Below are 25,058 nucleotides of genomic sequence, written 5' to 3'. Positions count from 1 at the left end.
CGCGCCCCCCCCCCCGCCCCCCCCCCCCCCCCCCCCCCGCCCGCCCCCCCCCCCCCCCCCCCCCCCCCCCCCCCCCCCCCCCCCCCCCCCCCCCCCCCCCCCCCCCCCCCCCCCCCCCCCCCCCCCCCCCCCCAAACAACTAGAATCGCCGTTGTCAATCAAGTCAACACGTCGCCGGGGCGCGTCGAGGTCGTGTTGGCAAGACTTTGTGGCGTCTAGTCACGAAGGTTCGCGATGGCCAAGGGTAGCAGAAAGGTTGCCTCGCAATGGCGTGGGGGAGGAAAGTCCCTGTGGAAGGGGTGAGGGCGCACGTCCAAGAGGGAGCGGAGGCCCGGGCAAAAAGTGCGAATTTGGCGTTTGGACGCGATGGGGTTGGTGCCGAACGGAGGGAAGCCTTATCAGTCGCGTGCAACACCAAGTTGGCGAGGCTTGGAGATGGCTGCCGATGGTTAGAGGGGAGACCAGGCGATTTTTCGGATGCGCGCGCGCTTCACCGGGCTTGCACTTGATGATGGCGAGTGGTGAAGACGGGCTCACAGGTGGACAAGTTTCGCTGTGACGGCTCGTGCGGCTAATGTGGACCCGCCGCGCGTAGTTTTCAGCACGGCTGTGGCCAGTCAGCATGCGGCGTCGAGTACTAAGGCGGATCTCGCTTTCCCGCTTGCGGTGATTACATAAGGCTAGCTACTCCTACACGTGACTCAAATGGCGTCCACGCGAATCTGGTCGCGTCGCGTCTCGATATCACCAAGTAATTGGGCCATCAAGAGATCACCTCCTGGCCTTTTTCTTTTCTGGACCCTCCTCTTCATCACTCAAATCCGCAAACTGCGTTTGAGGTTGGGTTTTGTTGTAAGCTTTCGTGAACAGTGGATCACTCTGAGCCTTGTCAGCATACTTCAGCAAAGCCTCGCGCGGATCCTCATGCAGCATGCGTGCGAGGGGGATGTTCTCCGCAATGTGCCTCTCGTCGGGCTGGCTCTTCTGAAACGGAGTCTGGAGTGGCTGTTCTGGTCGCATGGGGTCTTTGCCCTTCCCTGCTGCCCTGTTCTTCGTACCGGGCATCGCGCCAGGCGTGATGATGGCATCACCGGAGATACCGAGAGTTTGGTCCATGGTAAACTCGGGATTGTCGTCGACATGCCTTTTCTTGGGCGCACGCGTAATCACCTCGTAAGCACCGCGACTCGACCTTTCGGGGCTGTAGAGCACTCGCGTCTCGCCGTTCGCCGACCCTGTCAGAATCTGGTTAATCTTGGGATGCCAGTCCACAGCAATAAGGGGAGAGCCTGGAGTAACAGGCGTGACTAGTTCTGGGCGGAGGTTGCCCGGGTTCAGGATGTGCAGGTGCCCTGTCTCTGACCCTGTCAAAATGCTCGTCGAGTTGGGGGCGTAGCGGATGTTGCTGGTCGGGTAATGGTCCGACGTTGACGTGTGCGCGACGGATACTAGCGGTTGCTTGAACTTGCGCGTGTCCCACAGCTTGATCGTGTCGTCGCCTCCGCGGGTGACTACCATACGGCCATCAGAAGAAATGTCAAGCCCACCAGTCCAGGTCTGAGGTTTGTGCGCGTCGCGAATCTCACCAGCTGGGCGGTTGAATGGCCCGTTACCACCGTACATCACGAGTGATCCGTCCAAGGCTGCGGCGACGAGAATGTTACCTGTCTGGCCCGCTCCGCTCCACGCAACGGCAGTCATTTTCGTTCGCCCGGCCGAACCAGCGGCTTTTGACTTGAATACCACAACCTCTTTCTGGGAGCGCTTGTTGTTGATGTCCCATATACGCAGTGTGCTGTCTGTGCCCGCGGTTACGCATATGTTCTTGTTCGTAGGATGCCACGTGCCCGATGTGACCTCTGAAATATGACCCTTGGTGTTGTGCATGTCCCGTAGGTACATGTCGCCCTTGACAAACTCGGTCACGATGTCGCCATCTCTCGATATAATCTTGGCCTGCGGGTGTGCCGATATGCACAGGAATACGCTGCCCCCTAGAGGATTGAACTGCACCTGGTGTATCGCATGCGATTCAGCCACATCAGACGGCTTCCCAGCAAAGGGGTCTACCGATCGAAACGCTCGCAGAGTGGTGGGTGTCATGGACGCAAAGTCGTGCAAGTTCGTCTTGCCATCTAGTGACCCCGTCACCAGCCGCCCGCCTGCAGGATCGAGAGATATCGTTGTGACGGCTCGCTCGTGGGTTTTCAGAATCAGCTCGTGGGTCACGGGGTACTCGTCGCCGTCGTCCGAATCGCTATCGCTGTCGCTGTCGCTGTCGGAATCATCGCTCGCCTTGTCGTCCTTGGGCTTTTTGTCCTCGGCCGGTATGACTCTGCGGCTGCGCTCAATCTGAGCTGCAATGTCCGGGCCCCCCGACTTCTTGCCGAATGCCGCCGGCAAAAAAGCCTTCATCGGATCGTCGTCAGCCAGCTGCGGCACCTCGATTTCGTAATCATCGTCGGCGTTCATCGTGTCCAACGGGCTATGGGACGAAGTCCTAGCGCAGAAGAGAGGGCACGGGGAAACGGTGAGTCAGGAAAGAGGGATTTATGGAGGAAGCAAGAGAGGGGGTGTCGAAGAGGTTCTTCGTCGGGCTTGCCGGGCCGTTGTGATGTGCTGGCATGGCACTGGCACTGGGCACAGTGGGCAGCCGTTGGCGGTGGATCCTGGAAACCACTTGAGGACACACACATATTTGGTGGCGGTCAAGATTCCTTCTTTCATATTAAGATTCATTCGCCTCAAGCTCGCGTCGTAATAAAACGGTACGCTTTAATCTCGAAGCATGACCTTGCTGTGGATTAAATTCTCGCAAATTGCCTCGGCGCGCCTGCAAAACTAGTACCAGACCTAAGGTAACCACATCTGTTGTTCGTTTGTGGCTGGATGCATCGTCAAGGCATGGCGAAGCCTATGCGGCAGCAGCTGTCTTAGCTTGTGCCAGCCTCTCCAACTCTTCTTGTTTCATTTTATTTGCGTCCTTCATCCTCTCTGGCACAATGAGCTCTCGATCCGCCGTGATCCTCCACTCTCCGAGGTGATCCTGACCCAGAGCCCTCAATGTCGTCTGTTCGACTAGGCTATACGCGCCATCGGCTCTATTGAACATAAACGGCTCTTTGAGCGACACTGGCGGATTCGTTATGATCCGTATCTGTCGCTTTGGATTAAACGTTGCGCTGTGAAGCATCAGGGGATGCAGGAGATAAACATCGCCAATCTCGCCAGTCACCTCCACGAAATCGGTACACGACTTGGCAATGTCGATGAACCAGTCCAAATCCTTTTCTCGTTTGAACTCGGCATGCCCTCGTGGCTTCATCCTCGGCGAAACGCCTTGTGGGTGGTCATACAAATATCTCGCGACCTTGGGGATAGCTTCTGGACAGATCATGGTGCCACCACCGCCGGGAGCAATATCGGAGAACAGGACAACGACCAACAGGGCTTGTTCCGGACTGTCGAGGTAGTGGACGAAAAAATCGCCATCGACATGCCAATTATCGAGGTCGTGCGGGTGGAACTCTTTGCCCTCGTTCTGCTCGCTCCCGAGGTTCACGATGAGTCCATCGCGCCAATACCGGCTCTTGTCATTGATACGCTCATCTCCTCCGCAAAGCTCTGCGATGGCTGACCAAGCTTTTGGCGCAAAGTCTTTGGCAAGGAACGCATTGTGATTTGGCATGTTGACTTTGGACTTGGTCCACGTGGATTTGTCGGATGGGTCGACCCCTAGTCGCACCCAGACATCTTTGGTAATGCTCGCCGCTTGCTCTGGAGTGAAGCATTCCTTGAGATGGAGGAAACCGCGTTGACGAAAGTGCTCCTTCTCAGCCTCTGTCAAGGGCGCGGCACGCGAGGCCATCATGAACGTAGGCTAATGGTGCTGGACTTCCAAGGCAGTGACGGGTCGATGGTCTGGTTATGGTTCTGCTAACCCGTCTCGTTCATTTGGAGGCTATCGACAGACCGCAGCTGGTATCATTGTCTCGCTAACTTCTCGAGCTGGACATTTAAGCCGCTTCTCGCTGCGTTCAACCTTTGGCTGAATTGCCGGATATATGCGTCAGCCCCGTCCCTCCTCACTCAAGTACACATCGGCATCAGAGCGGAGGGTTTGTCTGATGAGATAGCTTCCAGAGGGTCACCTGTCCCCGGGATCGGCACACACTTCGATCTGTACTTACCAGGTTGTAGTCTGATTATGGCCCGATGCACGCAGCTCCTTCTTCTCATGCTTCAAGCGCCATGGTTGCGTTGCGAGTTGGGCACTGTAAGATCCTTCCTTATGTGAGAAGTCCTTTTTGTTGTCTGGCATAGTCGTCTCTTTCCATGCCCTCAACATCAACAAGTAGGATAAGTCAGGCCGAAGACAACGGTCAGTCACATCAACAACCTTGCAGTGCTACTTCTGCCTGCATGTGACATCGAAGCTGTCACTGGTCGCAGCAGGAGACTTGGAGAGACTACATGTGCGCAAGTAGTGTCTTGACCACATTGTCCTGCAGGCCCCCACGCCAGCCCAGCAAGGAGAGACGAACCTCTACAGACGAGGATCACTGTCTACGGCCGCTATATATGGATCTGTGTGCCCGTGGTGATACCCACGCGAAGTCATAATGGTACCTCGTCTCGAGGGCGATCCCACGTTCCGATCTGGGGCTCCGCACTTCTCCACCTACGCCGCGTGGGGTTGCCTGTCTTAGTCGTTGCGCGTCTCGCGGGCGAGGAGTAACTACCAGTATCATTCTCGTTAATCTGGAATCATGGCCTTTCCAATGTGTCAGTCGTCCCCGAGTCGCGTGGTGAGTACTCCACGAATCGGGCGTTCAGTCTCATGGGGAGAGACAAGCTGTTGAGGCGCAATGGGCGGCAAGTCTGGGGAAGACTTCATATTTAAATCCAAGGGGTAGCTGCTGTTCTCTTAACAAACGATTATGTGCTTAGTCCATGTACACTGAATACCTATCTTGAGTGGCCCATTCTTATTCCTACGATTCACAATGAGTCCCTCTGCTCCTGCGTCGGAGTCCACAGCTCCAGTGACAACTGAGGCCCAACAACACGAGACCAAGGTTCAGCTCGCTGGCAAGGTCATCGCCGGTATGCCCTACCTCGAAATGTGTGTGTGTGTGCTTCTACTCACATACGCACAGTAACTGGTGCCAACCGTGGTATTGGACTGGGCGTTGCAGAGTCTTGTCTTGACAATGGCGCCGCCGCTGTTTACTCAATAGACATTGCTACTCCTGGCGATGAGTTTGCTACCGCCCAGAAGAAATGGGGCAGCAAGTTGCGCGCCATCTCGGCTGACACAACCAAAGAAGCAACAATCACTGCTGCCGTCGACAAGATCATCGAGGAGCAAGGCGCCATCCACGGGATGGTGGTGAACGCCGGCAAGACCAACCACAAGGCCGCCCTGGACTTCACCGAGGAGGAGATTCTGTCGTTGTTCAACATCAACCTGTTTGGTGCCTTTTACTCGGCTCGTACTGCTGCGCGCGCCTTCATCAAGCTCGGCATCAAGGGTGCCATTGTCTTCACAGCCTCCATGGCCTCGTATCGTCCCAACAAGCGCGTCCCGTCCGCGCCTTATGGCGCTACCAAGGCTGGCATCCGCAACATGACGCACACTCTCGCCATGGAGTGGGCCAAGTACGGCATCCGTGTCAACTCGGTGTCGCCAGGTCTCGTTGAGACCGCCATGACCTACTGGGTGCCTCAGCAGCCGGACTGGGAGCAGCAGTTGAAGTACTATGGCGGTATGCCCCGTCTTGCGCAGATCCAAGAACTAGGTGGCGCGTATGTATACTTGTTGAGCGACGCAGCAAGCTATACCACGTCCATCGATATCCCAGTGAATGGTGTTATTGGAAGTAAGTTCTTTCGCATTCTCCTGGTTGTTGCATGCTAACGAAACGCCAGTCTGCTAAGCGGTGGGCAAAAGAGGACTCGATTGTGGACAAGGCATCGCTTAGACAGTACCGTAGACCTGAATTGAGTTGCTTCGTGATAAAGACGTTATTAAAGTTTGAGTGGCCAAAGTGGAATGAGATCGGAGATGATGGAGATGAATGATTTGGCACGTGCCGTCGCGTCGCGACAAACAGCGACACCTCCCCACCATGCGCCGGGCCTCTTTTTCGTGACTTGCCATCTCACAGCCCGTGCAGCCATCACACTGAACACACAGCCATGCCACCTCCATTAATAGAAGAGCTCGAAGACGAGCAATATGCCTCCTCAGAGGACTCGGACTTTGCGCCCGATGCGGTTCCAGCGACAGCCGACTCAGACGTGTCCGACTCCGAACCCGAAGACGCAGCTGCGGACGCAGATCAATCAAGCAAGCGCGCAAAGGCCAAGGCCGACAAAAAGACAGCGGATGATGAAGGGTATGACAATTCAGGCGACGAGGCTATCATCAAAAAGGGGGAGAGGAAGAGCAAGCGGAGGAAAGGGAAAGATGCAGATGACGAGGACGAAGGTGGTGAGGGCGGATTGATCAAGACAAGGCGCCAGCGCGCTGCAGAGTATGTAACAACGGCATCTATACACACAGAGCGGAAATTTAATTGACGCGCGTAGAAAGGAAGAGCGTCGGATGGCTGTCAGCACCGGCCCCGTCACCGTCGACGTCGACGCCCTCTGGGCAGACATGATCTCAGGCAAAGCCACTGTACCAGCAAGCCAGCCGGTCGAAGACGTCACCATGGAAGAGGCTCCCAGACCGGACCCAATACCAGAAGAAGAAATGATCCGTATAAAACGGACGTACAACTTTGCGGGAAAGGTGCATACCGAAGAGAAACTGGTTCACAAAGAGTCGGCCGAAGCAAAGCTCTACTTTGCCTCGAACCCGCAGCCAGACGACCAGACACCAGACGCGCCTCCGAAAAGGGCCACACGCAAGGCTTTTCGAAGTCGCTTCGAGCCCCCACCGGTCGAGCGTTTTGCCCAGCGCGCCGATCTCAACTTGGGCGTCACTGCGCGCCGCGAGGCCGCGGCCAAGAAGCTGAACACGGTCGAGAAGAGCAGGATGGACTGGGCTGGCTTTGTGGACAAGGAGGGCATCCAGGACGAACTTCAAATGGCTGCCAAATCCAAAGAGTCGTACAATGCCCGAACGGAATTCCTGGCGCGGAGTGAAGCGAAGCGTGATGAGGACGCGCGGAGGGTCAGAATGGCGGGGCGAACTTGAGGAAATTATGATACCAGCACTAAGCGTTCGAATTGACTTTCTACACCAAATTCAGAAAAGAACGATCAAAAGGTCGATCTGTTCCGTCGTGTGACTTTGGGCGATCTTGGTGGGGTCAGCCTTGCACATGCCATTTATTCTCACGACTCCAATCCCGTCCATGAAATTTCAGGCCACCGCCACCTGTAGTTCACCATCACATCAACATCACAAACATACACTATCATGGCGGTCCTCGGCAAGCGAAAGGCGCCTGCGCCTAGCAAAGAGGAGGAGATCGATGCGGAAGAGATTCTGCGCCGACATTTCGAAGCCCGATTCGCGCCGTTGGAGACACCCACTGCGCCTGCGGTCGCAAATACCGACGAGCACACCACCAACGAGGTGGACGACAACGACGACGATGCAGAGCAAGACGAGGATGACAGCGCCGAGGACGAATGGGGCGGTCTTTCCGACGATGCAATTAGCGACTCGGATGAGGACTCGGAAGATGATTCCGAGGAGGTCGTAGAAGTCGTCGACCACTCGACATCCCAACCGTCAAAATCACAGACCATGTCCAAGCACGAGCTTCGCGCATTCATGGTGAGCAACACACATTGAAAGAAGAAGAAGAAGGAAAATCAACCCATCACTAACTCGCCCAGTCCTCAAAAGCGCCATCCTCTGAACCCAAGAAACAACCACCCCCACCCTCGACCAAATCAAAGACACTACCCGAAGACGCCCCCTCGCTCCTCGCCAATGATCTCGAGCTTCGACGCCTTCTCTCCGAGTCACACCTCCTCGCCGCCCCTAAATCGTCCGCCTTTGCCGAACCGAAACCTTTTACTAGCGGCAAGGTGCGCAAAAAAGCGACCGATATGCGCGTGCAGGCGCTGGGCTCCAAGTCCAGCATCCTCACGCAAGACAATGTGCCCATGGCGATCAGGAAGGGTATGAACAGTGCACGCGAGGAACGGGAGGCCAAGAGGAGGAGGGAGGCCAAGGAGAATGGTATCATCTTGGAGCGGCCCCAGAGCGGCAAGCAAAAGGAGCGCAAACGGGACTTTGGTAGTGGTGTGGATCGGCCTGGCGTGGGCAGGATGAAGGGCGCACAGTTGACAATCTCGGATAGGGATATTCAACGAGTGGAAGGCTCGCGGGATGTCTTTGGTCGCAGCGGCAAGGCCGGGGGCAAACGTCGTTGACGGCCTCGATAGATGATATCACATGGAAGGCAAGGGGGGATATGGACGAGCATGAGCATCAAGTTTTTTTTCGCTTTTCTTTTCCATCTGTCACGCCACCTGCCCCGGTGACAGACTTTCTGCATCAGCCATCGTGCGGTAAGTGCAGTGATATATACACGTTGCTATACTTCCTCTTTTAGACCTCTATCTCTCAAGAGATCAAACCCGCGCCTCGTTCCGATGCCCCAAGATCACGGAAAATTCGCCTTGTACCCGGGCGAAATGTCTACTATCCTCCAACAGACGCTCCATTCATAAAGAAACCCGTAAATAAAAGACGTAATAATGAGAAAAGGTGGTGCGTTTGACACATGTGGTGAGAAATGGAGAGCTCGACATGAGCTATGAGAAGTTGCGCAGATGAGGATAATGTGACAGCAGGGCCACATAATTTCAAAAGGCTCGACATTGTACTCAAATACCGCCAGCGTTGACGGAACCCGTATGACTCATGGTCATGGGCATGCTCAGAGTCTGCATGTTCGAGGTGTATGTCTGATTTGGCGTGATCGTTGCCGGGGCTGCCAGGCCACCATGGGATTGACCGAGCGAATTAAGCGAGCCAGTCACATAGGCATGCTCGGACGACGGCGAGGCCTCTTCGAGGGCTCCGAGCTGATCCTCGCCCGAAAAGTCTTCCTCTTCCTCGCCGGACAACGCGAAGGGACCCTCGCCACCATCCTCGCGCTCATGGGTACGTTTGTGCCTGAGAATTGTTAGTCGTCTATACACTAGACAGCGCGAGAAGTCACTTACTGGGCTAGGTTGTCTGATCGAGAAAAGGCCTTGTTGCAAGAGGGGCAGATGTAAGGACGTTCTTGAGTATGTGTCCGCACATGGCGCTTGAGATGTTCTAACCGCTTAAAGAGACGACCGCAGCTGGGAATCGGGCAGGAGTGGGACTTGTGGGGATATGGTCCCAACTCCATCACAGTGGCGGAGCGCGCACGACGGACAGCACCATTGACGCCGGGGCCTGTGCGTTGAGAATGCTCATGGCCACCTTCGGGTGATAGGTCGCCATGGGCATACCCTTGTTGGATCTGTTGGATCGCCATGGGGTTCATGGAAGGGCTACCCTCCACCGTGGAGAGGGGCGTGCCGTGCCTTGACATCTCAACGGCATCCTTGTGGTGCTGGTGCACCATGGAAGCCCCAGTGCTGAAAGACAGGCCAGGAGGAGAGTTGCCTGCCGACTCGTCGCCTTCGGCAACAGGACCGATCGATGCGGAGATGGATCGCCTAAGATCAGATGGCCTGTGAGCAGCGCTGCCGGGTGTAATGGTACCGTTTGAGACTGCCGACATAGATGTGGGGATGGATGAACGCCGCCTTCTCTGCTTATATGTCGGCGAACCTTCGATCACAGAGTAGACGTTGTTTGCACCGTAGTTGTTGCGGTTGAAATGGGTGCCTGCCATGTTGGAGGGGGGCAGGTGCATCATGCCATTCATACCGTTCATGCCGGGGACATGGTCAGGAATAGCCGAGTACAGTCCAGTCTCCTCATTGGCAATGTACGCAGGCTCGGCGGACAGGCCGAGCGCATGCTGAGGAGGCGTAATGGGCTCAAAGGAAAGACCTCGGTTGCTGTAATCCTCGTACTGCGAAGAAACAAACGAGGGAGCGGGCGAGTATTCCAGACCATATGAGGGCATGGAGGAGTGACGCTGGTGGCCCTGGGTGATGGGCACGCCGTGCTGGTTGTAGTGGACACGAGAGAAATCAGCCTCCCTCTTCACAGAGGGGACGTGGTGCGTCATTTGCGGCGCCATTGTCATTCCATAAGGTGCGATTGCGTCCATCCCCTCCGCCAAAGGGGGCATCGACTGGGGCATGGCGTGGGCCATCGAGTGTTGCATGGACTGCGGCATCGATTGCTGGGGGATCATGGGAGGTGGCATGGAGTCCATAGCCCGCATGACCGGCGAGTTCCCCTGGCTCTGAGGAAACCCAGCCTGCTGCGCGTTGAACGACGACGAGTTGGCTTGCTGTGCCTTGGTGAGCTGTTCATACAGGGACTGCGACGAGTCGTACTGGAAGGACAGGGCGGGCTCGCTGACTGCCATGGTCGTAGCCTCCTGGCCCATTTTCTCGCGCTTAAGATCCCTTTCCAAAGCGTCGAGGAAAAGCCTGTCGTGCGGCACGCTATACCAGTAAAACACCTTTTGCTTCTTCTGTGTGCGGATGCAGTTGTTCTTGTAAAGGAAGTCCAGGAATGGGCTCTTGGGCTCCTCTAGAGAGGCGTCGGTCCCGGACTTGAGGTTGCGAAGGTCTGAGAAGATGCCCTCCTCGAACTTCTTGGAGTTCTTGACCGGGCGGCCAAAAGCTTGAAATCGGAAGGAGAGACATCGCACAATGTCGGTTCCCGAAATGTGGAAGAGGTTATTCCACAAAACGCAAGAGACATATTCGCCTGTCGGGAGCAGGAATCGTCGAATGTACTGTTCAGGCGTCCAGTCGACAGGCGCAGAGATGAGAAAATACTTCACTGTGAGAGGGAATGTCAGCCGACGTCACAATGCGACCCCGATCCTGCGCCAAGACCACCGTGATGGTGCAGAGAGTCAATATTACTTACAGTTGTCGACTTGGTTGAGTGCAACCTGGGCATCGTGAGGCAGAGCCTGCTGGGCTTCCGTACTCAGCATAAAAGTCTCAGGCTTTTGGGATGCCATGGCCGCATTTTGAGAGTACATCCCGCGCTAATCCCCGTGGTCTCGAGTCAATGGTTGGAGCGCGTGGCAAGCGTAGGTGACGTCGGATTCGACAATACGGGGTTGACTTTCAATGGCGTGTAAACAGTGTATGCGCATTCGGCATATAGACACACTTGTTTGCTGGGTTGTCTTCTAGCTATCGCGCGACAGAGGTTCGAGTGAGGTGTAACGAGTGGAGGCGCTGCCTTCCTTGTTGACGATGAGATGTGTTGGTGTGACGAGTGTAATTCGAGTCCAGCCCGGAATTTGGAATAATGAAGAGTGACCGAGATCAGCGACGACCGTCAAGGTGCTGCTGATGTTGCGACTGCTTATTGAGTCGGTATAGAATGTGAAGAAGCGCGCAGGTCGCTGCTGCTGAATCCGCCGTTCCGTGGTGATGGAAACACGCGAGGAAACGAAATGAACGTGTCGAGACCAGAATAATCGACAGGCCCGCGTTGTCGATTTCCCAAGGATGGTGGAATGAAGCTGGCCGTGTGGTACGGTATGCGACGAGAGCTGTCTTGGTACCTTGCGAGGGTGAGGGGGGTCGCTGGTCTGGCGTAATGAGGGTTTCGACGTGGAAACAGAACGGACGGGGACTGGGCCTCGTGAAGTAGAAAGAAATAAAACGGGAAAAAAGGGCGTCAACGACTCTCTTCCAAAGAGGACGTGGGAAGGAAGAGAGGTGCGAGGGGACGATGGAGGCGACCGAGCAGAAATGAAGTTGAACGAGAGAATCAAGAACTGGACAGGAAGGGGGAAGGAGATTTCGAGAGGGCAAGTGCGAAGCAGCAAGTGAAGAAGCCCGGGCGAGCGAACGGAGGGAGGCTGCTAGGCCAGGCTAGTGGCCGGTACTGTGCCTTCTGAGCGAACAGTTTAATGAGGTGGAAGCGTTCCAGTGCCCACTACGCGGGACTTGCCGGCTACCTCCTCCAAGGCCTGTTCTCGGCGGGTAGAGTGGATCAGCAAAGTATCTCAAAGTCACCCTCATCCCCTCCAGCGGGCCTGGCGCTGGAGCTGAGGGCAAGCGCTGCCGGCCGCTGGCGACTCAGACAGCTGCAGCGGAAGTCCAGTCTATGGGAAGTTGGGAACTTGCCCTTTGCTCCAGTCGTCCGTTGTGGCTTTCTTTTTAGATTGTATTTTAGTTCCCAAGATGTCGCCCACGTTGTCTGAACAGCTGATGAACTTGAAAGGCGAACACTCAAGGGAGCTTCTGCCGATTCTCCCACAACACTGCAGGCGCCCTCTTCCCCCTCAACTTCAGAGCCACGCGCTCGCTCGCTGATCTTGATGCGCTCACGCAATGAATCCGCGATCGCAGATAGCGCCCATCTTCCCAGTTGACACCGACCAGAAGGCACCATGACCACACAGAGAGCTGGGCCCCGTTCTCTTGCATTCAGGGATCCGTATGGTGCAAGTGGATTGGACATGGGAGCGTCAACGGGGAACTTGGAAGCCCGCCAGCGGCGGCAGGGAGGGGTGTACAGTGGCAGCCATCTACTGAAGGCAGACGCCCGCGTGCCAGTCGTTCCGTCACAACAACGCGACGTGCCTTTGGCGTGGCTTGCAGGACATGGAGCTCCCATTGACCTGGCTGGTTGGACCGAGCGATGCGTCGATTTCGCTTGTCGCATTGAGTGTATGTACTGCCCACACACAGCCAGAATCCGCGCGGAACAGAAAAAGGAAGATCATTCATCGGAGCTCGGTGAGAACGACATGTCACATCACGAGAAGGGCTAATAGTCTGGCAAGCCACAAGATTACAACATGAACAAACAAGAAAGACATGCTGGGGCCATGAGGCTCGTCTCCTAGACCCACGCCCGATCCGCACCTGAGGAAAGCTTTCTCTCGGGCAGGTCGACTCAACTGCCTGGGCAACGGCGACAAGGGTTGCACAACCGGAGACAGCTTCCCTTTCCATGCAGCTCTGCTCTTCCAGAACCAAGAAGACCTCAACGCTAAGCTCATGCCCCGCCGACGATCTTGTTGTTGGCAGGGCCAGGCTTCTCATCCCGCCAGACATCAAGTCTATGTTCGTCTCTCCGCGATGCCCATTGTTTCGCCTTGAGCCACTGTCACAAGGCGACATTACTACAAGCACATGTGCGTGGGCAAAGGCCAGCTCAGTTGTCCATATGATTTCAGCGCCATGGCCACGCGCGAACCGCCGGGGGAGGGCGTCCCCTGTCCGCCAGCGTGGGCGCCAAGAGTGCCAGCACCAGGAACGCTACCCATCAGCGCCCTGACAGATGGATAGAAGGTCTCAAGGATGATGATTGACGTGCGATCCCGCTCCGAGTGCCTGGCTGACAAGAACCAGGTTGAGATGCCGACAGGGAACAGATCCACCGTGATGACCGATAAATTCAGCATCTGTACTGAGACGGTCGGCGCGGAATTCACTTTGGGATACTCGTCCGCGGACGCCAAGCTACTATGTTTGCCATTCATGCGATCAATTAATAGGTACGTACGTATAATAATAATAATGAACTGATACGTACTCTGGAGGCGGAGATAGCGTGCCCTGAGTCAGTATATCACGACTATGAGCTTAGTCTTCAGCGCAACTTCGAGCCTTGGACCCTTTGGAAAGTTTTGCTGGTGTCTTTTGAGTCTCACAAAAACAGATACGCTCACAAAGTACATCTTCTTCTTTTTACTTGTCGAGCGTTGATTATTGTACAGCAACAACACGTCCCTCGCACAGCATTGAGAGCTCTTCAGGAGCAGCCGATCGTCAAGCTAGACACCCAATTAGACTAACATTAGACTGGTGGTCACTGGTCGCGTCGCTGAGAGCCATGAGCTTGACCCCGCCTTCCATGTGGCTCAGGTTAGTACTTTTAGCGCAGCCAAGGCGGGATGTGAAGAAGTCCCTGCCACGATGAAACACGCCTGCTGCAATGCTTCAGAGTTGAACAACACCAAGTGGTGACTCTGTGACAGCTGAGCTTTCAACGTCCAGCCACCTACTTGAATGATGATGCGCCCTCCATGAGCAGTCGACAAAGCTCACGGCCGAGTAGCTCCTTGGCGGCTAGCCTAGCTGGCTGCTCAGTTGAGATCGTGGCGGTGATTCTCGTACCTGGTTTGGGCCTTGCGAACGCGGCTTGATTTATTCCAGTCAAAGGTCTTTGCTGTCTCATTTGGCCATCCGCCGTACAATCGGAGGGCGGGAGGCTTGAGACCAGCAGCACGTATCTACGCACACTCATCTCCGATGTCTAATCATCCTCTAGCATCCGTAGGGCATTCCGATGAACTTGACGGATACATGTGTTATTCTGGGAATGCTGCAAGAAGTCCTCGACGTCGACCCATCAGCCCAACAGTCCGTCTATAGTTAGCTGCTCTGGAGTCTGATCTGATAATCAGCCATCGAAGCTGCTGAGATCAAGCCGTCATGTCAGGCCGCGACTCGGGCGAGATGGCTTGTCTTCCCCATGTTTGGTGTCACGGCTAATGTGACCAGGGTTAAGCATGCGATGCCCCTTTGCAATCTTAAGATTCCCAACATGTACTAGACAAACTGCACGCGTGGGAATGCGATCGTGCCCTTTTTTCGCTTATAATTTGTCACCATTACAATCAGCCAATTATTGCTCTTGGAAGACCGCAAAAAAGTACGCTGTGCTTGATTGACTGCTGTAGGGGTAGGTACAGTAGACAACTGCTGACTTAGCATGACAGGTCGCCCGGCCCTTGGCCATGCGACCGCCGTTGTGGGCGTTAAGCTGTCCAATCTGGGGGGCCATGCAGTCTAGTTCTGTGAGAGCCTCAATGCACTTGATAATTCGCGACACTTTCGACGTCCTACTGAGGTCAAGCTGCTGGTTGAAAATGCTTACCTGGTATAAACCTAGATGCTAAATTTAGGCTATGGGCTAGATCTGAAGCAGCCAATCAGCGGCTGAGACAACGGCTTTATGCAGGCGATACGCGAGGCATAAAGCAACCTCGGCCTGATTGGTCTCCTCAGATGGTCTGCGCAACGCCTACCGACCACTTGCTTCGACGACCACCAGGCGTCTCGACGTTGCAATCATGGTTTCAATGGTAATTGTTATCATCCATTACACCGCCATTTTGACAGCATCTCTGTGTGACAGATCTTAAAGCTTTGGCCGGCAATTTCGGCCATCCTCAAGCTGTGCATGCAGAGGTGGCCAGTGCCATTATAGGCATGCGGATAATATTATAGTTCACTCGCATCCCGTCGGCCTTATCACCGGCTCACCTGTATTGACATTACTAACGCAGAAGTAACTGCCGATGGTCAGTCGCACTTTAATCCATAAGGTTGTCGCTCTCGACAATGTGGACCACGACTCTATTTATCACCGGCGCGCTATTATCGTCATGCAGCTACTCCAAAGCAGACGGCGCTCAGCAATTTTGGGTTGCTGGTGGGTTTGCCTGCAGCCTTTCACCTATGCGGCTGCACCCACATACATCAGGGGCTACTGTATGTACGCATGCACGTAGCTTTTTTTCTCTAGCTGTGCTACCCAGCCTGCCAACCTGAAACACCACACCAGCGGACTTGCATGCATGTACGGCCATCGCCCAGCGTCCCTGACCAAGCTCCAAGATGTACCTTGTCGATGCAGCTATTGTGCGCTATGTGACGCCGTCGCTCCTATCCGCGCCTTCCCCATTGGTGTGCCTGACCATGAGGCAGCACTTGCTTGATCGCCTCGGCACCTACCGCAAAACCTACCCACAGCACCACCACCCAGTCCGCTCTTGGAGTGTGCTCCTCAGTCGTACGTTTCAGATGTCTGCAATCGGTCGCTTTCGTGTGCCGGCAGTCGTAAAAGAGGGTCAGTTACGACGTGGACTGAAAGCTCGCGCGGCGAGAGCAGCTAGCTGAGGTGATTGCAGACCACCGAAACCCGTCTGGGGCCCTTTACGACGAGGTGAAACTCGAGAATGGACGTGTTCAAAGGGTCCAGGCAGAGGCAAAATGGTCTTGGCCTTGCTGAAACACAGCTCGCCCACCAGCTTGGTGGAGGACTCAGAGAAGTGGCCAGCCTTAGCCGCTGCCGTACCTTTGCGAAGAACCTCGCATGACGGAGGCGACAAATCATGTCCATCTCTGGGCGTGTTATGATGTCTTCAGCTTGGTTCTGGATCGGAAAGCCCAGGGGTCGGTCGGTCGGTCGTCGGGTTTGTTAGAGCTGGATCTGTGGTGACTACAACGGGCCCGTTGTCCCACATGACCTTCGGGCGGCACGACGACCATCTTTGCTCGACCGGGCTTGTCAGACTATGCGCTTGAGTCAGTCCAGTGCCTTACTGTTCTTCTCCGAGTCTGGACGAATGCCTGCGTCGCCAACGGCATATCCGCCTGGGTCCGCGTGTTCGCGAGGCTGTGAGCTGCCCTGCGAAGCCTTCAGCCAAGCACCTCGTTACAGGGACCCCCTATCCGGTGCATGAATTCTCTATGTCTCTTTCTGTGTGAACTAACATAGTTGGGCTCAGGTCAGGTCGCAGGTCACACAACTCGACAGAGTGTCGTGCTGGCAAGGGAGTACAGCATCGACACTCGTGGCAACGCATATCCGTTTCCCTGTGTTCCACAGCGTCGGACAATTCGACGCTGCCTTTCGTGATTCGATGCAGGTTGTCTGTTGCTATCGTCAAGACTGTTCTGTGGTCGTGCGGTTTGTGGCCCCCCCTTATTGTGGTTAATTGAACAACACGCCTTCATAGTCACCAATATCCGATGACATGGTCCGCAAATTGTAATAATGCACACCAAATCAAACTGTCTCATTATGAGAAATCCCGAATCTCTTGTGTAATCAAATCATCAAGGCTACGAATTGTGAAATCGAAAAGAAGTCGACCTGAAAGGTGATAGCAGTCCGCGTTGTAGGGTAGGTCGGATTGCGCCGACGTACTTCGTACAAACTCTGCGTTTAGACGAAAGACCTTGAGCTGTGAGCATCCTTTCATGTTTGTACTCATCACCTCACACGGTCAACAGGCAAGCACAAACGCTCGTATATATTTCAAGGCTCTCGCTCTAAAAGACTCTCTAGCCTCCGATCCCCGTCCTCCCAACCCCTTTTGTACATCCCACAGGTCACTCCTGCAACATCCCACCGCCAACTTTGAACACCCTAATCCCCGACCACATGTACACTCGTTAGACATCACTTGACACTAGTATGCACAAAAGCCAAAGACCAACAACTGCTTCAGGAGCGCGCCTCCTCGAGCTCGAGCTCCAGCTGCCGAATCCTCTCACTCTGGTCCTGTGATCCTGAGGAACCAGCAGAGCCCACTGCCATTTTGAGGTTCTGAACCTCCTGCGAGAGCTTGCTAATGGTGTCGTTCTGCGAGTTGATCAATTTGGTCTGGTCCTCAATGAGCTGCTTGATCTGGTCCAGAGAAGTCTCGGTGCCGTTGGTGGAGGTAGGGGCCGAAGAAGAAGCCGCGGTGGCCTGCACGGGCGATCTGAGGGGCGACGAAACCTTGACGGGCGCAGGCGCAGGCGCGGGCGCGGGAGCCGGTGCGCTGGTTTGCACCTTGGCCGGGGCTGGAGCCACAGCAGGTTTAGGCTCGGCCTTTGGCGTAGGTTGGGTCGGAGCACGGGTAGGCTTGGAGATTTCCTCGAAGCTAGAATCGTCGTCCTCTACCTCCTCCTCAGGCTCGTTGTCGGCAAACTTGTTGGCCATCGCAGCAATGGAGCCCTTCTGCTCCGTCATGGTAGGCGGGGGCGAACGCGCCGCGGCAGCGGGTGGCGGCACCTCCTGCTTGGGCTGCTCAGGCTTTGGTGCAGGCTTCGACACGGGCACCGGCTCGACCTTGGCTGGCGCCTTGAAGTCAGACGCCACTTCCTTAGGCGCGACACCCTCGTACACGCTCTCCAGGTCGATCTTGGCAGGGACATCAGTCTTGCCATCGAGCCATTCCTTGGCCGACATGGCAGGCTTGTTGCCGACGGCGGGAGGGAAGATGTCGGCCTGGAAAGTCTCGGCTCGGCGGGGCACGGTGAAAGAGATTGGCTCAATGTAGGCGTCGTTGACGGTCTTGTAAGCCTTCATGACCTCGTTCTCGTGAACCTGGGGACGTCAGTGACCGTCTTCAAGAGACACAGATTGGGTGTGCATACGTTGATGCCACGACGAGGCATGAATGCCAGACCGCGCTGAGGCTCCAGAGACTTGTACTCGCTCAAGTACTCAAACTTATCGTTCTCATATTCGTAGTATCGGATGTTGCCGTCACTGGATCGGTCAGTCTTATAGCCAGTCATTTAATAGATGTGACCTACCCTTTGCCGGCAAGGTAAAGACAGTTGGAGCCATCATCTAAAGGTCGTGAGCTTTCATTACGAGGACCATCGGCAGCACGACTTACCCCAGAAAGGCATGCAGACACCCGAGATGGAATCAACCATTGTGAATCCGCCGATGGGCTCAGCCCTGCCAGGCTCCCACAGCGCAATCTGTCTCTCGCTCATCCGCGAGAAACCTGTCGTTGCGAAACGGTTGTGCTCGCCCATCCAGACAGCCCTGCTGTTCTTGGCGCCGGCATGGCCGGGCGCCTCGTGGATCGGCTTCTCCTGACGGACATCCCACACGCGGAGCTTCTTGTCACGCGAGGTCGTGGCCAGGAGGTCACCGCTGGCGTTCCATGTCAAGCTCTGCACGATATCGGTATGCTTGAGGGCCAGAGGCGTTTGACCTGTGGCAATGTCCCAGATCTTGATGTTGAAATCGCCGGACGCGGAGGCCAGAATGTTCTCGGCGGCGGGGTTGAACAGGACCTGTCCGACTTTCCTGCACCCGCGCGTTAGCAACTGCGCAACTTATTTCTGCCAACACGACGGCTTGCGCACCTTGAGTGACCGGCCAGCTTGCTGACGGGGGACACGTCCGTGATTTCCTCCGCATCTGTATACAGCGTAAAGTCTTGCGGCACTTCCCAGATAAAAACCTTGCCATCTTCCGAAGCAGACGCCACGATCCGATCGTTGAAGGGGTTCCTCCATGCCACGTTAGCCACCATGCGCTTCTAGTACGAGGGGTTCGGTCATGTGGTACCAGTCGGTGTCGAGGACGACGGCGGTATGCCCACGGAACAAGGGGATCTGGTCGGGGAGCTTGCCGCGCTCACTCAATGGTATGACTGCAAAAGCGCCGCCACCGGAGGCGTCCCAATTGACGGAGAGGTACTCGGGGTTGACCTGCGCAACACATCAGCCACATTGGTCTCGACTATCCGCGGGAAGATGAGGGGGGTTACCTTGACCAAATTGGTGTCCCAGGCATTTCGGCTGATGCGCAGGTTGTCGTAGCAGGAGTCCTTGCGCGTCGATTTGCCAAAGACGTGGCCTGGACGTGGTGAATTAGCAACGCGCAGCTCCCAGACCCCGTCGTCAGGGACAACCCACGATACTTGGACGATCGAACGAATCGGCCAGCCATTGTTGCGACAGTGGGCTGCGAAGCAGACTGGAAGAAAGTACACAAACAAGAGAAACGCCTGCCGAGTCAGGATCGCAAGGAATAAGGTGCGAAACGGACAGTGACGTGGAGGTGGACGCAGACAATCGAGGCGTTGGTGGCAGGTGTTGGAGGCTGGTAGCTCCATGGGGCTGCCGTCTATCTGCCTCACTCGACAGCGACTGCGCCACATCCATCTCTCGAATCCTCCCGCTCTCTTCTCTTCACAACGAATTGCTGCGCACGTGACACTTCTGACGCAAAGGCACTGTTTCATCTACAGTCTACTTCGTGCCATTCATACCATTAATGCTGCACGATTCATGAGAGGATGTAACATTCATTATAACTCATGTGTTGTAATACAAAATTCAAGTTCGTGAGGCCAGTGATCACATAGAAAAGCAGCCCTCAAACGCCGACGCAGCGGTTCAGTGTTCGTCCTCCTCAACACCCCTTTGCCATGTGGATGGCTATTGTATATCATAAACATGAAGAGAAAGTACCATGGCGAGAACGCGTCCAAACATTGCTCGTCATTTCATCCGCCAACATACGACACCATTGCCCCAAATGCCAGCTTCGGGGGCGATTTCGTCAAGGTCGTACCGGTCGTCTATCTCATGCTCGCCGTGGACCCAACGGGCCTCAGACGTACGCGCTCTTGGTTCGTGAATGCACACGGCGCCCCGAGGGTACGCGGCGACCCGAGGATACTCTGCGAGCCTCAGATCGACGCCGCAGCTGCTCTTCCCGCTTGAGGACGAGCTCGCACCATTTGGCCCGAGACCTGGGGCCGCTTATCTCGTCCTCGGCGGCACCGTCATCCCGGCCAATGACGTCGGAGAGGACCTTCATCCAGCCTTCCTTGTCTTCTGACGTGTCGGCGTAGAAGTCAATGACCTCGCCGTTGTTGAAGCGGATGCGGAAACCCTCCTCAACAAACATGTAGCCTTCTTCTTCCTCGGCAAACGCGGATCGGCGGCGCTTCCCACCCTTGACGAGCGTGTCCTTTTCCGTCAGAGCGCGACGGTCGTCAATGAGGCGCTTCGCATTCGAGAGATTGATGCTCGCTCGAGGCTGGCGTGTGGTCTCATGGTAAGCTGTGAGTTTGGTGCCCACAAGCTTGAAATAACGACGGCGCCAGTACTAGCCATGTTAGTGACGAACTGGAGATCATATTGAAGTGTTACTTACGGGGCAGTCTCCGCCTTGTTGACTCAACGGGCCTTCCCAGTTGCGGGACAACCTCTCCTCAGTGGCCTTGAGTTCGCGAATGCACGAGTTCATGCTCTTCGGCATGTCTTCCTCTGTGGTGTTCTTGGGTCGGGGAACAAAGAGCAGCTGGAGCTCAAGCTTGCCAATGGGGTAAGGCGCGCGACGGACCACCGTTGCGTTTCCGCGCTTGCTCTTGACGCTTGAGGCAAAGCTAGCCTCCTCGACCGCCCACTCGTTGAAGCAGGCGACTTCCGCCATGTATGGACGGCCAAAGCAGCGGCTCTCGTGATCCTTAAGGCAGACATAGGAGCGACCAAAACTGCCATCCTCAGCGGCCAAGGGAGAGAGAAGCTCGTAAGCAGTTGGAACGGCGTTGCGCTGGCGCGCTTGCGAGTCACGATACTGCCGTGCGTTGCGCTCTTCCTCTTCGCGCTGGCGAATCTCCATCTCCTTGCGCTTTTTGGGGGATGCGAAAACGCGGCTGAACGTCGATGTCTTGGGCTTGGCCGTCTTGACGCTGGGGTTGTCGAGCTTGATGGGCGCAGGCTTGTCGAGTTTGACGTTGAGGGTGAGCTGGAACTCGAGATCGTTGGGAACGACAAGTTCAAACTCCTGCCCAATAGGGGCATTGCGAGCAAGCTCCAGCCATGCAGTGGTGACGCAGTGGACGCCGTTGTCGAGGGTCAGACTGAACCAGCTTCGCTCGTTCTTGGGGATGGGAAGGTCCAGATCCTTGACACCCATGACCTTGACGAAGAGGCGGCCCCTTTCCCCAGTCTCGGGAGCGGCAGCTTCGGCCTGCTCCTCCTCATTGACCTGATCCAGACCTGTAGCATTGCTTTGCTGGCCTGGCATGGGTGGCACGGGACCGTTGGGGACGCCAGGGCGCACACGAGCGCTGCTCTTGCGCTTGCCATTCCAAGGTTCAACGACCCAAGATTGAGGGCGCTGTTCTTTCACCGGCGAGTTGCCAACGGAACGGGCTAGGCGTGCGTCGTCTCCATCCTTGTCAGTGGCTGTCACCAATTTGGTGTTCTGGCGCATGAGATAACCTCGCTGTCGTGGAGAAGACGTGTTAGCAGAGTGTACTTGAAATGATGATGAGTTGGACGCTTGTCCATGTGGCTGCTGAGTAGGGGTGGTATTGTGCAAGTGTTGTTTTGGGTTGTTCTGCACCTTTTGTCCTTCAATGACCCGCTCAAAGTCTTGATCGAGGCTGAGTCCGAGGTCGAGATCAAGTGTCAAGCTTCGGTTCTTGAAGCTTGGGTGGCGGTCAAGGTAGCCGTCGCCTTGCGTCTCTGCCACCTCCATTGGTGCATCGCGCGATAGCCTGTTTTGGTGCTTTGCCGGGATGGGAGGGACACCGGGGATTTCGTGACTAACTTGTCGCCGGGCCTCACGCATAGCTGCCAAGTCTGAGGGTGTGTTTGAGACGCGTGTCTTGAGCTTCGAGCCAGACGCCTTGACGGTGGCCACACGCTCGGGAATAGAAACAGACTCTTTGGGCTCTTTAGGAGGGGGTGGCGCTTCGTACTCGTCGTCCGTGACAGGGCGGTGAATCACAGACTCGGGCGTGCCAGGCTCTTCGTCGCTCTCAGGTTCACCCCAGCCACTGCCGTCATACTCTGGCTTCGACAGACGGCGGTCGGGCGTCCTAGGGCGGACATCTTCTGTCTCACCCTTTTCAACTTCCACGACCTCAACCTGGGGCTCGGGCTTCTTCTCTTCTGTGGGCTCAACCTTTTCGGGCTCAGAGATCATGTAAGACTCAAAGTCGCGAGAGAACGCGGCATGACTTGTGTCAGGACCGAGGTCAGGGATTGCGGAACCAAAGACAGTGGCTTGCATGGAAGTCGAGGCTCTTGGGGTGGTGACCTCATCTCGCTCGGGCTGCTTGGCTTCAACCTCTTGAACAACGGGATCATTCTGATCCGAGTAATTGCTTTCATAGTCATTGTCCTGGCGGGCTTCTGGCTCTGGCGTCTCGAGCTCCGACATCATGTATGACTCGAACATTTCCGAGTCGTCGTCATACTCATCCGCAGCAGGTCGATTGATGATGACGCTGCTCTCCTCTTCCTCATCAATATCATCCAACATGGAGTCTTCGGTGGATGGGATAGGGACGTCTGGGTCGTGAGGCAACTGTCTCTCAGGGCTGCTGCGGGTTGGGCTGCGTTGCGGGCTCGAACCTGGAGCTGGTGACGAGAAATTGTAATCAGACTCCCGGTCGAAAGCCTTGTTGCCATTGACGCGGCGCATGATGGACTCGCGGGAGATGCGCGACGGCATCTCGTAATCTTCAAGGAGCGAAATCTCTCCAATGGTGTCGTCCGCCTCATGATCCTCGTGGATGTCAATCGTGGAATCCGAGAGTGGGCTGCCGAACCTATCGCGCCCGTTTGCTCGCCTGAGGCGGCGTTCCCGTTGTTGTTCAGCGGCAGACTTGGCGCCACTATCATCAGACAGCATCATGAGCTTCAGGCGCTCTTCAAGCGTCATTTTGCCATTGCCGATGTTTTGGATGTCCGATTTGCTGGCCAAAGCCGCAGGGGGCGTTGGCAGACCTCTATGCGTACCAAGCATCCTCTCCGCAGTAGCAGACAGAGCAGGGGATTCTGGAGCAGATCCCGCCGATTGGCTCCTGGTGTGACCAGCACCCGGGAGCGGAGGCAGAGGACGGTGCTCAGAGTTGGCAGAGTCAGAGCGCTTGGCCTGGGGACGATCCAGCTCGGGTAGCGAGGGAGCAGCGTCAGGCATAGGGCTTCCTTCCCACTGAAATGGGGGTCTTCCTTGGACCATCGGGCTATCGCCGCGCCAATCGTCTGGACCGACCACAGGTGTCTTGTCTGTGTCCTCGAGGGAAGCATCGAAGCTATCCTCATGATGGTCCATGTTGGTCGGGTTGTAGAGCACGTCGTCATCATACTCATCGCCCATCGACTCGTAACTCCCTTCCCTTGAATTCGTTCCGATAGATGACAGATCTGGCGTCGCCATTTCGTACTCATTGATCTGGGGCGGTGCAGCGTCAAAAGTCACGCTCTTTGTGTGTCGGTGCAGCGAGCGGCTGCCGGGCAGATTGATGTCGGTCATGGAGGCGCCTTCGTCAAACTCGCGATCGAAGCTGCTCTTGAACTTGGATGGCGAGAGGGACGATTTTGTGGGGGATGTTTGCTCCCTGCCCGGGCTCATGACTGTGGTGCTGGAGGTGCTTCGGTCAAATTCGAAAGGGTCGGGAGACTGGGCGCCGCTCGACGTGGATGTGCGAAATGAGGTCCCTTGCACCTTGGAAAGGGGTCTCTCAATCTGTGGAAGGCGGGTAGGATCATATTCCTGCTTCTGTTCAAGGGCAAGGATGTTGCTGTTCTTGACCCGCGAGGCCCTCTGGAGGCGCTCAATGGAAGATCGTCGAGTCGGTGACGGTGATCCGGTGCGAGTTCCAAAGTACATGTTTTCGCTGTTCTGGTTCTGCCAAAACAGGCGAGGGGACGTGGCCGTTTCGAGAGGCGAGGACTGGAATGGTGATGAATCGGTATTGAATGCTGATTTCTGAGACATGCTGCGTCAGCGCCTTTGAGCCAGAGCAAACATGATGGGAGGACAAACCTTTGGGGATGCGTTGTTGGGCTGGTGCCAGCTAGGCGAGTTGCGACGCTTCTCCATGGGAGACAGCTCCGACAATGGACGAGGCACCGCGCTTGCCATCTTGACGGGTGATGATGACTTGTTGATGCGCAGAGGATGAACCTGCCTTTCAGATTCCATTTGACTCTAGGCCTCTTGTGTTGCGATCATCGGCCGGGACTGGAATGTCGCAAGCGCCAATCTCGACCAATATGTATCAGAAGGCTAGGAGAAAGCGAAGGTGGAAGCGAAACGAATGCTGCACAAGCAGCAAGGAAAAACTGACCAGAGGCAATGTCACGCGAAAGAGTAGCGTGAAGCCTGGAGAGCAATGATGAACTTGGCGGTGAGATGAAAGGCTGCGGATGAAAGAGCGATTGTAGGTGGTTTGTGGTGGTCTGTGGTGTTTTAGGCTCCCAGGGGCGGCAGGCGCGATTGGCCGGCGTGACAACAACAGTGAATCGGCCCCTCGACCTGCTGTCACCACAGCAACCGTGTCCCATTGCAAGGATCCCCGCATGCGAAACGGGTGCCAAAGCGCCGCACCTCGTAATAACGGCATCGGCTATAGATGGATACAAACCAAAAACCTTGG

At 55.8% G+C, this 25,058-nt stretch overlaps 8 protein-coding genes across 8 annotated transcripts; 3 read left to right on the top strand and 5 right to left on the bottom strand.

Annotated features, from left to right (window-relative positions):
• Positions 1-534: 534 nt before the first annotated feature.
• Positions 535-2,697, bottom strand: F5Z01DRAFT_163643 (WD40-repeat-containing domain protein). Its single transcript, XM_046257830.1, has one exon. It carries the CDS (start codon positions 2,470-2,472, stop codon positions 772-774), a length of 1,701 nt encoding a protein of 566 aa, XP_046117261.1. The 5' UTR covers positions 2,473-2,697; the 3' UTR covers positions 535-771.
• A 217-nt stretch (positions 2,698-2,914) lies between these two features.
• Positions 2,915-3,868, bottom strand: F5Z01DRAFT_637589 (uncharacterized protein; the record flags this gene model as incomplete). The annotated part of the gene is made up of 1 exon (XM_046262296.1): positions 2,915-3,868. One exon carries the CDS (start codon positions 3,866-3,868, stop codon positions 2,915-2,917), a length of 954 nt encoding a protein of 317 aa, XP_046117260.1.
• A 1,138-nt stretch (positions 3,869-5,006) lies between these two features.
• On the top strand, positions 5,007-6,069 carry F5Z01DRAFT_743887 (uncharacterized protein; the record flags this gene model as incomplete). Its single annotated transcript, XM_046266906.1, has 2 exons — positions 5,007-5,127; positions 5,160-6,069. 2 exons carry the CDS (start codon positions 5,007-5,009, stop codon positions 5,918-5,920), a joined length of 882 nt encoding a protein of 293 aa, XP_046117259.1. The 3' UTR covers positions 5,921-6,069.
• Positions 6,070-6,141: 72 nt separating this feature from the next.
• On the top strand, positions 6,142-7,320 carry F5Z01DRAFT_163218 (SWR1-complex protein 5). The gene is made up of 2 exons (XM_046257825.1): positions 6,142-6,539; positions 6,595-7,320. Exons 1-2 carry the CDS (start codon positions 6,202-6,204, stop codon positions 7,205-7,207), a joined length of 951 nt encoding a protein of 316 aa, XP_046117258.1. The 5' UTR covers positions 6,142-6,201; the 3' UTR covers positions 7,208-7,320.
• F5Z01DRAFT_163261 (uncharacterized protein) lies at positions 7,321-8,643 on the top strand. Its single transcript, XM_046257826.1, has 2 exons — positions 7,321-7,795; positions 7,858-8,643. Exons 1-2 carry the CDS (start codon positions 7,433-7,435, stop codon positions 8,398-8,400), a joined length of 906 nt encoding a protein of 301 aa, XP_046117257.1. The 5' UTR covers positions 7,321-7,432; the 3' UTR covers positions 8,401-8,643.
• Positions 8,629-11,583, bottom strand: F5Z01DRAFT_163275 (transcription factor Fst12). Its single transcript, XM_046257827.1, has 3 exons — positions 11,024-11,583; positions 9,199-10,933; positions 8,629-9,148 (listed from the first exon to the last, which is right to left on the bottom strand). Exons 1-3 carry the CDS (start codon positions 11,139-11,141, stop codon positions 8,857-8,859), a joined length of 2,145 nt encoding a protein of 714 aa, XP_046117256.1. The 5' UTR covers positions 11,142-11,583; the 3' UTR covers positions 8,629-8,856.
• Positions 11,584-16,917: 5,334 nt separating this feature from the next.
• Positions 16,918-19,746, bottom strand: F5Z01DRAFT_658528 (coronin-6). Its single transcript, XM_046263704.1, has 8 exons — positions 19,567-19,746; positions 19,419-19,507; positions 19,217-19,359; positions 19,012-19,158; positions 18,531-18,952; positions 18,445-18,481; positions 18,283-18,397; positions 16,918-18,232 (listed from the first exon to the last, which is right to left on the bottom strand). Exons 1-8 carry the CDS (start codon positions 19,598-19,600, stop codon positions 17,366-17,368), a joined length of 1,854 nt encoding a protein of 617 aa, XP_046117255.1. The 5' UTR covers positions 19,601-19,746; the 3' UTR covers positions 16,918-17,365.
• A 192-nt stretch (positions 19,747-19,938) lies between these two features.
• Positions 19,939-24,872, bottom strand: F5Z01DRAFT_709073 (uncharacterized protein). The gene is made up of 3 exons (XM_046266464.1): positions 24,446-24,872; positions 20,816-24,388; positions 19,939-20,767 (listed from the first exon to the last, which is right to left on the bottom strand). The coding sequence occupies exons 1-3, from the start codon at positions 24,602-24,604 to the stop codon at positions 20,267-20,269; spliced, it is 4,233 nt and encodes a 1,410-aa protein (XP_046117254.1). The 5' UTR covers positions 24,605-24,872; the 3' UTR covers positions 19,939-20,266.
• Between the last annotated feature and the right edge of the window lie 186 nt (positions 24,873-25,058).

Source organism: Emericellopsis atlantica (genome assembly GCF_019669845.1).
Source record: "Emericellopsis atlantica unplaced genomic scaffold F5Z01scaffold_17, whole genome shotgun sequence".
NCBI lineage: Eukaryota > Fungi > Ascomycota > Sordariomycetes > Hypocreales > Bionectriaceae > Emericellopsis > Emericellopsis atlantica.
Note: the sequence above shows the minus strand (reverse complement) of the source record. Positions and strands in the feature narration are given on the sequence as shown.

Bases quoted from the DNA above. Each gene is read 5' to 3' on its own strand.
- F5Z01DRAFT_163643 (XM_046257830.1), bottom strand. From the start codon at position 2,472: ATGAACGCCGACGATGATTACGAAATCGAGGTGCCGCAGCTGGCTGAC.
- F5Z01DRAFT_163218 (XM_046257825.1), top strand. From the start codon at position 6,202: ATGCCACCTCCATTAATAGAAGAGCTCGAAGACGAGCAATATGCCTCC. The intron at 6,540-6,594 runs GTATGTAACAAC...TGACGCGCGTAG, and splicing joins AGGCGCCAGCGCGCTGCAGA to AAAGGAAGAGCGTCGGATGG.
- F5Z01DRAFT_163261 (XM_046257826.1), top strand. From the start codon at position 7,433: ATGGCGGTCCTCGGCAAGCGAAAGGCGCCTGCGCCTAGCAAAGAGGAG. The intron at 7,796-7,857 runs GTGAGCAACACA...TAACTCGCCCAG, and splicing joins ACGAGCTTCGCGCATTCATG to TCCTCAAAAGCGCCATCCTC.
- F5Z01DRAFT_163275 (XM_046257827.1), bottom strand. From the start codon at position 11,141: ATGTACTCTCAAAATGCGGCCATGGCATCCCAAAAGCCTGAGACTTTT. The intron at 10,934-11,023 runs GTAAGTAATATT...TCCCTCTCACAG, and splicing joins ACTCAACCAAGTCGACAACT to TGAAGTATTTTCTCATCTCT. The intron at 9,149-9,198 runs GTAAGTGACTTC...AACAATTCTCAG, and splicing joins CGATCAGACAACCTAGCCCA to GCACAAACGTACCCATGAGC.
- F5Z01DRAFT_658528 (XM_046263704.1), bottom strand. From the start codon at position 19,600: ATGGCTGGCCGATTCGTTCGATCGTCCAAGTATC. The intron at 19,360-19,418 runs GTAACCCCCCTC...TGTGTTGCGCAG, and splicing joins GGGACACCAATTTGGTCAAG to GTCAACCCCGAGTACCTCTC. The intron at 18,233-18,282 runs GTATGCACACCC...TGACGTCCCCAG, and splicing joins TGCCTCGTCGTGGCATCAAC to GTTCACGAGAACGAGGTCAT.
- F5Z01DRAFT_709073 (XM_046266464.1), bottom strand. From the start codon at position 24,604: ATGGAATCTGAAAGGCAGGTTCATCCTCTGCGCATCAACAAGTCATCA. The intron at 24,389-24,445 runs GTTTGTCCTCCC...AGCATGTCTCAG, and splicing joins CCAACAACGCATCCCCAAAG to AAATCAGCATTCAATACCGA. The intron at 20,768-20,815 runs GTAAGTAACACT...TAACATGGCTAG, and splicing joins AACAAGGCGGAGACTGCCCC to TACTGGCGCCGTCGTTATTT.